The 15,078-nt window shown below is 42.6% G+C and overlaps 1 protein-coding gene across 1 annotated transcript in view; it reads left to right on the top strand.

Moving 5' to 3' along the window:
• Positions 1–15,078, top strand: part of itgb5 (integrin, beta 5) — a 161,623-nt gene that overhangs the window by 82,454 nt on the left and 64,091 nt on the right. Inside the window, exons 10-11 of the mRNA XM_034186204.1 lie at positions 8,052–8,226; positions 8,592–8,846. Of these exons, the coding sequence (XP_034042095.1) occupies positions 8,052–8,226; positions 8,592–8,846 (430 nt within the window). The remainder of the gene's footprint in view (positions 1–8,051; positions 8,227–8,591; positions 8,847–15,078) is intronic.

Here is a 15,078-nt window from a genome sequence, read left to right on the forward strand (position 1 = left end):
GGTGGTGGACTTCAGGTGGGATAAAACAAGGCGTTCGAATGTCTTCATGACTACAGACGTGAGAGCCACAGGCCTGTAGTCATTAAGTCCAGTGACGCGTGGTTTCTTGGGGACTGGAACTATGATTGAGGACTTGAAACAGACTGGAACATGGCATGACTCCAGGGAGGTGTTGAAGATCCCCGTGAAGACTGGGGCCAGCTCATCAGCGCAGTGTCTCAGGGTGGCAGGAGAGACGCAGTCTGGGCCCGGGGCCTTACGTGGATTCAGCCTTTTGAAATGTCTCCTCACGTCCTCCTCTTGGACCGAGAGGGCAACAGGGGGAGTGGGGAGGGCAGTAGTGAGAGGGGGGAGGTCCAGAGTGTTTGAATATCCAGTTATGTGGGGGGTGGGGAGGTGTGAGTCCTTGTCTTCAAACCGTGAATAGAAGACGTTCAGGTCGTTGGCCAGTTTGAGGTCGTCAATAGAACGAGGTGCTTTGGGCTTGTAGTTGGTGATCTCTTTCAACCCCCTCCACACAGAGGCCGAGTCGTTGGCAGAGAACCTTTGCTGCAGACGTGAACTGTACATGGATTTAGCCTTTGCCACCTCCTTGCTAAATCTGTACTTTGCACCTCTATAGCTGTCTCTGTCTCCTTCTCTGAAAGCCACCTCTTTCTGCTGACGGAGCTGCTGGAGTTTAGGTGTGAACCAGGGCTTGTCATTGTTATATCTCACCCTGGTACGCTGTGGGATGATGCTGTCTTCACAGAAATGAATATATGACGTCACAGTGTCCGTGTAGTCATCTAGACTGTCTGTTGAAGCCTCAGACATATCCCAATCCGTAGTGCCCAAGCACGCGCGTAGCTCCTCTACAGCTTCATTGCTCCACACTTTAGACGTCCTCACAACAGGTTTAGAGAGTTTAAGTCTCTGTCTGTACGTGGGGATCAAGTGGACCGTCACGTGATCTGAGAGTCCCAAAGCTGTACGGGCCACCGCGCGGTAGGCACCGCTCACTGTCGTGTAACAATGATCTAACGTGCTCCCTTCTCTGGTCGGGCATTTAACAAACTGTTTGTATTTTGGTAATTCCTGACTGAGATTCCCTTTGTTAAAATCACCGAGAATTATAACGAGAGTCCGGAAAGTCTCTCCACGCTCATAATCTGATCCGCGAGCGCGCGCTCGGCCTCATGCACGTCCGCGCTCGGTGGAATATACACAGAGCAAAGTTTGAAAGAGTTAAACTCACGTGGAGAGTAGAACGGTCTGCAGTTTATGAGGAGATATTCCAGAGAGGGACAGCAGTGTTGGGAGATCACAGTCACATCGGAGCACCAGGCGTTGTAGTTTTTCCACCAGAGAGTGCTCGGTCTCTGTCTGCGCGGAGGAGTTGGAATCCCTCTAGTTGGAGCGCGCAGTCCGGTGTCTGTGCATTTAACCACGTCTCCGTGAAGCACAGTACACAAGATGAGGAGAAATCTCTATTCTTCTTCATCAACAGTGCCAGGTCATCCATCTTGTGAGCGGACGTTGGAGAGAAATATCCCAGGTAGGGGCGTGCGCGTGCCCCTTCTTCTGAGGTGCACGAGAGCTCCAGCTCGTTTTCCTCTCTGCCGTCGTCTCACTTTTTTGGCCAAAAAGTGAACCAGTTCAGCTGCAGGCACTAAAAAAACTGGCGTAATGTCCCTGGGTGTTGATGATTTGATGTTTAGAAGCTCCTCGCAGGTGTAGGGACACGATGACACACGATTCACGCACAAAAACAGACAAAAACAGGGAGCACCAGAATACCAGGGCGCCTTCACGTGGCGCCATCTTGGAAGGGAACTGTGTAGCTTGTGTAACTTGGAATGTTAACTGTGTTAATAACAAAAAGCAAAGCAGCAGTAGTTCATTAAAGTTTGTTGAAGTGAGGTGCAGTGCACAGAAGCAACAGCAGATGATAACATTTAGAAAGTTCAGCTTAAAACTGCAGTCTCATTTACAGGTCTAACCCTAACCCAGGTCCCAAACAAACAGGAAGTTTGTTTGGGACCTGTAAATGCTTTCACAGGAAGCAGAATCTCAGCATGTCTGGACTACTTTTGGCTGTTTTTAAAGTCCAAATGACACCTAACAGTGTGCTTTACATCAATAAATGTATTGTACAAAAACAGTCATTCTTCAGTGCAGTCTGTCTATTACCGGTGTTTTTAAAAAGTAGATGAGTCCAACAGTCCGCTCCACACACAGCTGGTAGCCTTAGCATCCTGTGTGTCCTGCCTCCTGGTGATGACATAGTCAGGTTCCAGTGTTTAGCGTGCAGGTGCGTCCAGGCAGTTCTTTCTTTAATGGATAGGCACTCAGACGAAGGTGTTGATGATGTGGAGAGGCCACTACTGCTGCAGTTCCCTACACCATGGGGCCCAGTCACACCATTTCAGTTTTGGTGTTCTGTGCTGACTCTGTTGTTAAAATCACAGAGGAGGATTACTTTGTTAGGTTTTGGGTTCACCGAGGAGACAACGTCGACTGCATTTGGGTCTTATAGCCTTGGCATGGCCCAGTAGGGTTCACACATAGAACGCTGTCACTCTGAACTACTTTCCTTTTTCTTGTCATGAGTTGGGATTCCCTCCGGCCGTGGCTGATGCCATGTGATGTGGTTGGTGGCAGCGGTGGTTCTGGTGGTCATGGTAGAAAATCTCATTTAATTTAATCAAAAAACAATTTGTTTAATTACTCATGTCTTTTTTCCATGTTGTTTGTGTGTTTGCCGTGACTCAGAGTTTTGATAAATCCCCGGCTGCCTGGACCTTTGTGTCTGACGTCTTAAGTGGTCACTTTAAGATCTTCACAGCTAAGATGGCAGTTTTTGCTCACACAAACAGCAAAGTGTGTTTTTGGTGTTGCTCTGTATTCCATAGAGAACTCGACACTCACACAAACTCCTCTCTGGGCGTCTGTAGTCTGGATGAATTCACCATGGGAACAGTTGGTGGAGCGCTGGAAACTTGATTGGCGGATTGAGCTTCCTCTTTTCTTTACAGCATTGAATGGGCTTCCAGGCTAACAGGGATCACCCAGTGCCAGCCTGGCCCCTGTCCAATCAGGATGCAGATCAGACCGTGGACCCGCTGCCTGTAACCGGGCGTGCACGCTGCATTTCAACAAGCACACAAAGAAAATCCACAAACCCTAAAAGAAGCAGGATTCTGCATCTGGAACAAAAACTTCTTCTGTCCAAACAAAGTGGAAACGTTTTAATCAGATTAGCTCGCTCTGTGGACTCACCCTTAAAGATCAGCGGTCATAAGAATTCCATCTGCGAAAACTTTACTCTTGTGTTTCTCATCTGTTCGTCCTCTTCACTCCAGGCTGTGCAGCCAGATTCCAAAATGCAGGCTTCACATCTGCTGATGTTTGGTTAGGAGCACTAAAGCCTTTCTAGAATTAGCAGAGTCAGATGATGTGCGCTTGTCTTCCTCACTTAAAGCTCCAAGCTGTCATTGATGTTAAAGGGGGCAACCTTTTGATCAGGATCATTTGGCTCGTTTCTGTTGTCATTAGGATTTTAAAAGAGTAAACACAGTTGTTTGACAATAAATTGCTTCATCCAACCACTAACCATGAGTGGGGAAAAAAGGTTTTGTGTTATCATTCATATTCTGTGAAAAATGGCCAAAAAAACCCCAAAAATTCTGCCGGGGTATGTAAACTTATGAGCACAACTGTACATGTATCATCAGTCAGTAGTCTGCCCTCTGCACGTCTTGTATTTTTTGGGTTGAGCTCAGTTGGAACAGCTTGCTTTGAGCCAACTGACAGTTATTTTTGTGTCCTACGGTCACAGAACCGTCAGTGTGACTGCAGCATCTTCTAAAAATAACAGACTTGAACAGAACACGAGGATCATTTGCTTGACTCTTATTAACAACGTTAAGTATGTTATGCGTTCCCGGAACATTTTACTTGACTGTGGCACGGCTTCCCCACAGTGCTGCAGGACTGCACACTCAGCTGTCTCATGTCCTCATTTTGGCACCGTAGTGTTCGGGTGCTGCACTGCCACCTTCTGTCAACAGTGCACACGTTAAATAAGCTTTTAATAGTTGATTTGATCAATTCAGAATAATCTACTATGTCTGCACCAAAGAACAGATTTCTTCCCCATCCCACTTAATCCCCTCCTTTCCAAAGTATTCCATTAATCTGCAGCAGTCAGCTCAGACGTGGGCGTGTCCTTGACCTTCTACAACCGCTGGTTCCATCTACATGGAGACGAGTTTCAGTGTATCCACAAACGTTTTGTATTATATCAGCATTTCGTCCACACGGAATCAATGCTTTTGGAGCCCAAAAACGCAACTTTTTGAAAACAGGTCCCAGAGTGTGTAAACCTTAAAATGCTGCCTTTGTGTTTTGGTGTGTACAACCAATATGTGTACATGTGTATGAAGTAAAGTGAGCCCGGTAAAATGGTGTGGTTACAAGCAGGGCTATGAACAAGAATTTATTCCCAACTGGCTTGTTCTGAACAGAAATGGTATTTTAATGTTTCAAGTTTTTGGTTCCACCCCAAAATCGAACCAGTTAGAACAAAAAAAATATCATTCCCGAACTGGTTAATAGCGTTCCATGTCAGCTGTGGGACACTGAAAATACTGTATATGCCAGACCTGTATGTGGCGTTATAACTGGTGAAGACAACAATAGAGCGTTCTGAAGCTACAACGTTCAAAACGGGACACTGAGTAAAATGAAGTCTTTTAAGAGAAAGAGGGTCTATATCACCTGAAGTAGACTTATTTTGTATTTAAAGTGAAGCAGGGTGTTTTGTATTTTTAAAAGACACGATACTCTGTTGCTGTCCGCCTTGCAGAGAAGCCTGTGGTACCAAAATAATGGACCGACCGCGAACCCACTGCAGCCCATTATTTGGATCAGCAGTTAAAGCTCCAGTTCTCACTGGAGACTGTGTTCAAGAACAAATCACTGGTTTCCATTATTTTAAATAAGTTGTTCTGTTCTGGAACATAAAAAATATGAAGTTTTTGGTTTTGGTTTCGTTCCACGAACTGGTTCAAAGCCTTGGTTACAAGGAGAAGATGTGTTATGGTTAGAGGTCCGGACATGACCGGACTGGTCAGGCTACCGACCCAAATGCAGGGAGCAAGGAAACAGAGCTGGAGGTGAATGAAAAGATCTTTATTCAGTTTAATTCAATTTAATCAACTTATAATGCACCAAATCACAACAATAGCCATCTCAAGACACCTCACACAGAACAGTTCAATATAAAATTTTAAATAAATAGAGTTTAAAAAATTCAAATACATAATTAAAAACAGAAGTAAAAGAATAAAGCAGACTATTCATAAGAAAGAGAATAAAAATAGGTTTTAAGTCTTGACTTAAAAATGTCCATGGACTCCGACTGCCTCACAGTTGCAGGAAGACTGTTCGACAGGGTGGGTGCACGATAATAAAAAGCTCTTTGACCCATTGACGTCTTCTTCACCCTGGGAACACAGAGTAGTCCTGCATCCTGGGACCACAAAGCCCGGGCTGGCACGTAGGGTTTTAAGAGATCGACCAGATAAAACGGCACCAGTCCATGAACAACTTTATAAGTTAATAACAAAACCTTAAAATCTGCTCTCACAGAGACAGGGAGCCAGCGCAAAGATGTCAAAATGGGTGCGATATGTTCAAACCTTCTGCTTCATGTCAAAAATCTGGCAGGAGTATTCTGAACCAGCTGAAGACCCCTAATGCTGAACTGCAGCAACCCTGAAAATAGGATGTTACAATAATCTAATCTAGAAGAAACAAAAGCATGACTCAGGGTCTCAGCATCAGCCATAGACAGAATGGGGAGGATCATCGCTATATTTCGCAGATGGAAAAAAAGCAGTCCTAGTAACATCCCTGATGTGGAGGTCAAAGGATAATGTGGGATCAGAAATTACTCCGCACTTTGTCAGTGTGATGTATAACACACGAACCCAGGCTGAGCATTAACTGGTCAAATTGATGCCGATGTCTCACTGGACCAAGAACCATCATTTCAGTCTTATCAGAGTTTAAAAGTAGGAAGTTACTAGGCATCCAGCTTCTCACTGATAGAAGACAGTCCTCCAGGGATTTTATGGAAATGAGATTTCCTGCAGTTATTGGCACGTACAACTGAGTATCCTCAGCATAACAATGAAAGGCAATCCCAAAATGGCACAGTATATGCCCAAGGGCTGCTACATACAGGGAGAAAAGCAAGGGGCCTAAAACATATCCCTGTGAAACCCCGAATCTCATGTCACCAAGGTTAGAGGTAGTGTTAGTATACAAAACACATTGAGAACTACTGGACAGGTATGACGTCAACCATGCAAGGGCATTTCCAGTAATCCCAAAATGATTCTCCAACCTGTCGAGCAAAATATGATTCACGGTATCAAACGCAGCACTAAGATCTAACAACACCAAAACCATTGTGGTGTCTGAGTCCATTGCGCACAGAAGATCATTCACCACTTTAATGAGCATTGTCTCTGTGGAGTGATATTTCCTAAAAGCAGACTGGAATGGCTCAAAAAGATCATTCTCAGTGAGGTGGTCTATAAGCTGCCGTGAAACCACCTTTTCTAAAATTTTGGAGCAGAATGATAGATTTGATATCGGCCTGTACTTTTTCAGTACACTAGGGTCAAGATTTGATTTCTTAAGTCATGGTTTAATCACTGCAGATTTAAAACACTTCAAAACAGAATCGGAGGTTAATGACAGATTGATCATTTCTAGCACAGTTGGACACAGGTCCTTAAACAGTTTTGTTGGTACAGGATTAAATAAACAGGTTGTGCTTTTTGTAGACATCACGGGTTTCATCAGCACGCCTAATGAAATACTATTAAATTCTGTAAATCTAGGTAACAGCAGTCTGTATCATCTACCTGTTGTCTGCATGCGCTTTGGATGCCATCGTGCAGGTGTGGACGAGGTACTCCAGGTGCATTCTGACACAGCTGACCATGCCTCTTTTCCTCCTGACTGCGTCGGATTATGGCCATATTTGCCATGTCGGGCATGGTTCCTGCACATTCTTGCTATGTGTGACAGGGGCTTTAGTTTTGTAAGAACATGAGCAAGATAAAAAAAATATATATATATATATCCCTAATGTGTGAACACTGACGGGACAGTACATTCCCAGTTATCAGAAGACATGCTGTATCCAAACAAGGCCATCTTTGAGTACGAGGTTATATGATTCACTCAGTACAGAACATACCAAAACTTCTCTTATGCTGAATCCAAAACATGAGAAGTGTTTTCTGACTTCTAGGTCTCTACCATACCTGTTTGTGCTCCTGTCCTGTAGGGGACAGTGGTACATCTGGTCTTTGTTTGGGGTTATGGTGGTCGCCACTGCTCGTCTGTGCTTGGTCTTCATTTCCCTGTCACTTCTCCAGATTTGACTCTCTGCCATGCTGTGACCTCCCAGCCTGTCTTTCGTCTGCTGTGATGGTGGCCCACCTGCATTTCCTCTTTCTTTTTATCTTTGGCTGTCAGGGGCTTTCCCTTGTTCTTCTGCTCAGCAATTTGCCTCTCTTCTTCCTTTTTCCATTTTCTCCATTCTGGTTCTTAACCAGTCCCCTCTGTGTTCTTAATTGATCCTGTTCCATCCGGTCTTTAGTGCCAGCAGCCTCCCACTGTTACTAGCCTTGTCTCAAACTCCTGCCTGGGGTTCCCAGGTTCTCCTGGTAACCCCGTGTCTCCTTCTCCCTCCTCCCCTGATATCTCCATTTACAGTAAGTCATCTCTGACCCATACCTGCCTCCCTATGTGTGATCCTGTGCCTGGAATCACTGGTGTTATTGCTACTCTAGAATTGTATCAGTATGAAGTGAAACCTGTGTTAAACGCTCTCCTTTTCCATGTTTCAAGATATCATACTTACAAGTTTGGGAACAAAGATGAAAATGATGCCTATAATATTTAAACTGGCCTTTTATTTCTTGTGAAATGCTGTCCAGAACATCCGGTGCTGTCTTCATGTACTCGTGCTCCCGTTTCCTTTGAAGGTATCATTTAATGTGACTGTGGAGGCCAGGAGCTGCCCTCTCCGTGGCACCGACCAGAGTTTCACCATCAAGCCGGTGGGCTTCAAAGATCGTCTGGAGGTGGCTGTGGACTACCAGTGTGACTGTGGCTGCAGCCGCACCGCACAGACCAACAGCACCATCTGTAGCTCCATTGGTACGACTCACTAAGACAAGCATTTGACTAGTGTAGTCCAGTAACTCTTAGCGTGGGGGAAAGGACTAAACTCTGACTCTCACCAGTGGGGTTTCAACAAAAATGGAAAATACTCAATGCTTTTTAGAACAACTAACATGAGACAGAGTGCAGGAAATGAAATGAGAATGCTGAGATAGATGTGTGGGGTTACAAAGCTGGACTAGATAACAAATGATTCTAGGACCTGAAATGCTTCCTCTGTCTTTGGGTATGTTGTAAGTAAGACACCTGTGGAATATCTGGAACTTAGCAGAACCTTTGGAAACCTGAGGTAGTTGAGTAACACTGTGGTGGATGCAGTCATGTGGCGCCTCCTCTTGCAGGTTCTTACAAGTGTGGGACATGTCACTGCGAGCCGGGCTACCTGGGCGCCCGCTGTGAGTGCCAGGAGGGTGAGTCCAACAGCTTGTATCTGAACGCTTGTCGAGAAGCTGACGGGAAGCAGGTGTGCAGCGGTCGAGGGGATTGCATCTGCAACCAGTGCCTGTGCTACCAGTCCGAGTTTGGCAAGATCTATGGCAGCTTCTGCGAGTGCGATGACTTCTCCTGTGCTCGCCACAAAGGCCTGCTCTGCTCAGGTACCTACCCCTGGACCAGCTCCATCTGAAGTCAGGCTAAACAGCAGCTCGGCAAAGGCCAAAGGTCCAAGTGACGAGGACACAAACAGTGTATTTGTCAGAGTTTTGTTCTGCAGGCTGTTATTCAGCAAAAAAAAAGGCACACAGTTGACTGTTGGCATTGAGGGGGGCAAAGAATTCAAATTTGACCCTGGTAGTTTTGTGAAATTATACACTGGAAAAAAAAAACAGAATTGTTGAACCAACTTAAATGAATTGTTTCAGTTGGTACAATCTAAATTAATTAAACTGAAGTTAAGTTTGTACGTTAGAGTTGATCTAAACAACTTAATTAATTTAGATGTTACCAATTGAAACTACTTTTTGAGTTGGTTCTTTTTTCAGTATACGAGGTCTGTCAATAAAGTATAGGTCCTTTTTATTTTTTTCAAAAACTATATGGATTTCATTCATATGTTTTTACGTCAGACATGCTTGAACCCTCGTGCGCATGTGTGAGTTTTTCCACGCCTGTCGGTGACGTCATTCGCCTGTGAGCACTCCTTGTGGGAGGTGTGGTCCAGCCCCCTTGTCGGAATTCCTTTATCTGAGAAGTTGCTGAGAGTGGCACTTTGTTTGATCAAAATTTTTTCTAAACCTGTGAGGCACATCGAAGTGGACACGGTTCGAAAAATTAAGCTGGTTTTCGGTGAAAATTTTAACGGCTGATGAGAGATTTTGAGGTGATACTGTCGCTTTAAGGACTTCCCACGGAGCGAGACGTTGTGCAGTGGTCCCAGGCGCCGTCGTCAGCCTGTTTCAAGCTGAAAACCTCCACATTTCAGGCTCTATTGATCCAGGACGTCGTGAGAGAACAGAGACGTTTCAGAAGAAGTCGGTTTCAGCATTTTATCCGGATATTCCACTGTTAAAGGAGATTTTTTTAATGAAAGACGTGCAGGCGGATTGCAGCGTCGGCTCGCAGCCGCTGCGACGCTCCGCCACTGGAAAAATTTACAAAATTTAGAAGAAAACGTTAAATTTCATAGAGGGGCTAATAATTTTGTTCTCATATGTAGACAGACAAACTCATTCACACCTACAGTCAATTTAGAGTCACCAATTCACACAACCTGTATGTCTGTGGAAGTGGGTGGAGCCGGAGCATCGGGAGGGAACCCATGCAAACACGGGCAGAACATGCAAACTCCACTCAGAAAGAACCAGGCAGGAAGTAAACAGACAACCTCCAGTAGTCCAGCATTAGGGCTCTCCAGTTGGTTCAAAATGCTGCAGCCACACTTTTGACACGAAGCAGAAAGTTTGATCACATTACACCCATTTTGGCGTCTCTTCACTGGCTTCCTGTCCCAGTGAGATCAGATTTTAAGGTTCTGCTACTAACCTATAAAATTATTCATGGACTGGCACCTCCCTTCCTAGCTGACCTAATTAAACCTTACGTACCGGCCCGGGCTTTACGTTCTCAGGGTGCAGGACTACTTTGTGTCCCTAGGGTGAATAAGAAGTCTGTGGGTCACAGAGCTTTCTCTTATCGTGCCCCTGTTCTGTGGAATGATCTCCCTGCATCAATAAAACAGTCAGATTCTGTGGAGACTTTCAAGTCCAGACTTAAGACGCACTTATTTTTCCTCTCATATGGCTAGCATACTGGTACAGTTTTGTTTTACGCTTTTTACTCTTTTAATTCATGTTATTAGTAATTGGAGTGGGCTTCGGCCTCAACTTTACCTAAATTCTGGGTCTTTTAGTGAAGCTTAGGGTTAGTGGCCGGCGATCACCTTAGTATTTCTCTGTTTATCTTGTTGATTAATGCTGACAAATTATACTGTATTTTTTGTCTTTCTGATGCCTGATTCTGTTTTTTCTCTAAGGTGCAGCTCCATCCAGAGATGGGTGTGGTATTCGTGTTGGTGATCTCCTGTCCTGTGCGCCAATAGCATTTCTTGTATAGTCATCCGTGAATTGTTCTGTAATTTAGGTTTATAGCATGGTCACCCCTTTGAGTCTGGTCTGCTTGAGGTTTCTTCCTCAGAGGGAGTTTTTCGTACCACTGTTGCTCTGGGGGTTGGTAAGGTTAGACCTTACCTGTGTGAAGCGCTTTGAGGCAACTCTGTTGTGATTTGGCGCTATATAAATGAAAATAAATTGAAAATTGAATAGTGCCACCCACTAAGATACCGTGCCACCTGCAACATGGATCGTGTCAGTCAAATACACCAAATAGCTCATATTGTCAGATTGTGTTTGGCTTAATGAATATGCATTTTGAGTTTTGTTCACCCAAGTGCACAAAGTTGTGGGAGGGAACATGCAGATGGGTGAGGTTTGCACACGCAACATGATTTATCGAGGTCAAAAAGAAATTTTGCTGGTGCAGTTGACTGTGGACTCTGCCAGCCCTCTGTGGATTCAGCCACCATCATTGGATCATGGCTGTCGTTTGTGGACTCCACCCGCTGTCTGTCAGGTTTTTAACTTTTTTAAGTAAATTCCTCTTTGTTCAGTTTATTGTGTTTATGTTAGGAAAAATTACCTAAAAACTCTCTGACACAGACAACAAATGAGGCATCAGAGGAAACAGGTTTCAGTTTTAAGATCTTTTATTTAAAGCTTTAAAGGTACATGTCATACAGAGTACAGGTCTGAAGACAAACACAAAATACATTCAGTTTTCATACCAATTAAATCCAGTCCCAAGGTTTGCCAGAGTTAATTGAATTAAATCATTTGATAGCATAAAACAGTCAGTCTCAAAGTCCATTCCTGTTTGTTAATCATACACTAATGAAAGAATATCTCACCTCATCATTCTTATTTGTGCTCTTAGTACTTTCACGCTTCCATGGGATTCTTCTGCAGTACAACCTTTGACAGATAAAACATTTCAATACTTAGTGTTAAATGCTATCACAGTAAACTTAGTAGTACAGCAGAAATAAAATCTGTTAGTCACAAGACAGTTGTAATGGTAAATATATTTGACAGAGCATTAACAACATTAACATTTATAGCAGTTTACAAATTAAAACACAAGCTGAACTGCAATTAAGCAAATTTGAAACTGGATTTTTAAAAATCATGTCAAATGGTATACAAATAATGAATGTTTGAGTTCAGTGGTACAAATATTTCATGAAATATTTGTCCCATTGAAAGAATGTAAAAACATTCAGTGTTTTATATAACAGCTAAAGTAGATGCTTGTCATTTGATATTTTATTAATTTATAAACAACGGAAAAGGGACTTACATTTTGGTGTTCCACTGGCGCTTTGACATCAACAGTCCAAAGCGAACTTTAAATAGGAGTCCAAAATTGTTCTCAGTGAACTTGGAAAAAGAGTCTGTGATACTTCCAAAAAAAAAAAAAAAATCATTTGTGTACTTCCTCAATCCAGTGAAAAATTGCATTCAGAAATGAGTCCAGCTTTTCATCCAAACAGTTCATGCCTCCAAGACGGCTTATGGAACAGTGGATTTGTGTGTGTGTGTGTGTGTTAGAAGAATTTACACCGTCATTTAGCTTGTTCAAATCGTTGTCCCTCAGCAAACAAACTCCACCATGTTTAGCTAAATACCGCCCCATAGTGTGTGTGTGTGTGGACGGGGTTCACTGCGTGCAATGGTACAAAACGTGTGGAGCCAAATTTGCACAGTGAGTGGAACACAAGACCAAATGGGACGAATAATCCCAGTCACGTGACATACAAAGCACCAATCAAATGACAAGGATCCACTCAGCCATTTTAGTACTTGTTTTTGTTGAATTGTTGAATTTATTACATTATCCCAGGAACCAGTTTTTGTGGATTCTGTGGAGCTGGTAGTTGAGTGGATCAGGAGCTGGTCTGCCAACATGTAGACAGTTTTTCAATTTCAGTTTATTTTCATTTATATAGCGCCAAATCACAACAAAGTTGCCTCAAGGTGCTTCACACAAGTAAGGTCTAACCTTACCAACCCCCAGAGCAAGAACACAGTGACAGGCTGGTTAGGTAGGACACAAATGCAGAGGTCACTCAGACAGCTGTGGTTGGGAAAAAAAAAAGGCTTTAGTTGTGAAGTAAGCAGTGGTCGGTACACGGGTAGGCAGTCCAAAAAACACAGCAGTAGTACAAAGATCATCAGGCTAGGCAAAGTCAGAACAAATGGGCAGGAGGTCGAAAACACTAAAGCATGCAGGATTAAGAAACACGAAACCGAGAGCTGGAATGAAGGCACAGGGCGCAACAAATTGGCAAGGAACAAACACCACCAGAGTATGAAGGGTCAAAGTGATCAAAATTAATTGAAATATTGAATGTGGTAAATATGAACACAGTAAAACATAGATTGTGGTAAAAATGAAAGCTATAAAACTTTGAATGTGGTGAAAATGAAAGCAGTAAAACAATGTGGTTAAAAGTGAAAGCAGTAAATATTGAATGTGGTTAAAAAATCAAAAGGGTAAAACTGGACTTGATATAAATGGAAGATGTGAAGTACTAAACATGAAAATGAGTGACGTAAACAACATCTGATTAATATTGCCCCTTTGAAAATTAGAATCGTTAAATTTGGATGCCATTAAAATCACATTATGGTAAATATTAATCTTATAAATATTATGTCTTAAAAATATAACATTGGCTAATTTAATTCACTGCCTCGATTTTAGTACCGCTACTTTACCCACTTCAGTTGTATCATTTGCTGTACTCGATTTAATGTTGAATGTTTTCATTCACTGCCTCGATTTTAGCAGGTTCACTTTACACACTTCAGTTTTATCATTCACCGCGTCAACTGTGCAGTTTTGCTCACTTCCGCTGGATCGGAATACGGCAGCAGCCACTGTTGCGACAGTGGACATTTGTAGTCCAGAGCCACTGCGCATATCACTGACCGCGGGGTGGCGCCATTGGGAGTCGCAGGCGAAGAGCGCCCAAATGACGTCGTTTTATACGCGACACAAACGTAAACAATGGTGTACTCTGTGTGTTTGCTGCTCTGTGAGTTTTTAAGAGAAAGTTGCTGGCGACGAGACGAAACACGCTTGAAAAGTAAAGACTTTGGGAATTCATACAACAATATGAAGACGAGAAGATAAGAGCTGCTACAGACGAAGAGACAAAGCATGACGGTAAGCTAATCGTTAGCTCATAAGTAATAACTGCAGGCTGTCGCTATTAAGTATTAAAATTGTGGTTGTCAAAATAAAGCGTTAATTTAGATTAATTAATTACAGCACCTGTCACACTGCTCCAGTTTGTTTAGACGTCAGTGACTTGGTCTGTAAATGAAGACATGTTTCTGAGAGCAGTACACGTGTTAGATGTCAATACTTTTTATACTGAACTTGCTTTGATAACTATTGTTAAAAATCAAACGTGGGAGTTTGTGCGTTTACTGACTTTCATGCACAAAATGTTAATTCGGTTTTAATGACCGTTAATTAACGTCACTGAACTCGAACAGGTTAAAACGCATTAAAAATGTTTGATTTGTTTTTCATCCAGATTTTAATGTGCAGTGTACAAATTTAAACATGAAATCTCAAGTTAATTATTAAAGGCGTCATAATGTGCAGAAAGAATCAGCTTCCAAATTCCCACAATTCTGTTTTTATAGGCATTCCTTATAATACAGCCTTTTATTGTCATTGTACACAAATACAATGAAATTTGTCTGCATTTAACCCATCCAAATTACAGTTAGACACTTCTCCCAATTTAAGATCAATTTACAGCTTAATACCTGCTTGATGTCTAACAGAAATAACCCACATCCTGTTTACAGATTATTAAATGCCCCAAACAGATTTTTTTAAATATACCTGCAATTAAATGATTCGTTTAGATTAACTAATCACAAACCCTGTAATCAGTTACATTATTTTTTTAATAACCTGACAGCACTAATTAAAATATATATGCTGTATGTGTGTGTGTTTCAGATGGTTTTCTCAGAGACACCGCTGCAAAGGTTCATGCCACGGAGTGGGACACCTTTGTCATCATTTGCCTACACATCATACACCGGTTATGTTTCACTGTGAATTTTGAATAAACTTTTGTACTTTTTGCTAAAATTTCTCCACTTTTGTGTAACATCAATTTGATTTGTAAAAGTTACCAAGGTTTACTGATTTAAATGAAATGTTAATAGTTTGAAAAGCCGTTTAAGCAAAATCCAGTAGTAAAATAAGTTTTACATTTTAATGGGGACATAAATGTAAATTGAAGTAAAC

Source organism: Thalassophryne amazonica, chromosome 14 (genome assembly GCF_902500255.1).
Source record: "Thalassophryne amazonica chromosome 14, fThaAma1.1, whole genome shotgun sequence".
Lineage (NCBI taxonomy): Eukaryota > Metazoa > Chordata > Actinopteri > Batrachoidiformes > Batrachoididae > Thalassophryne > Thalassophryne amazonica.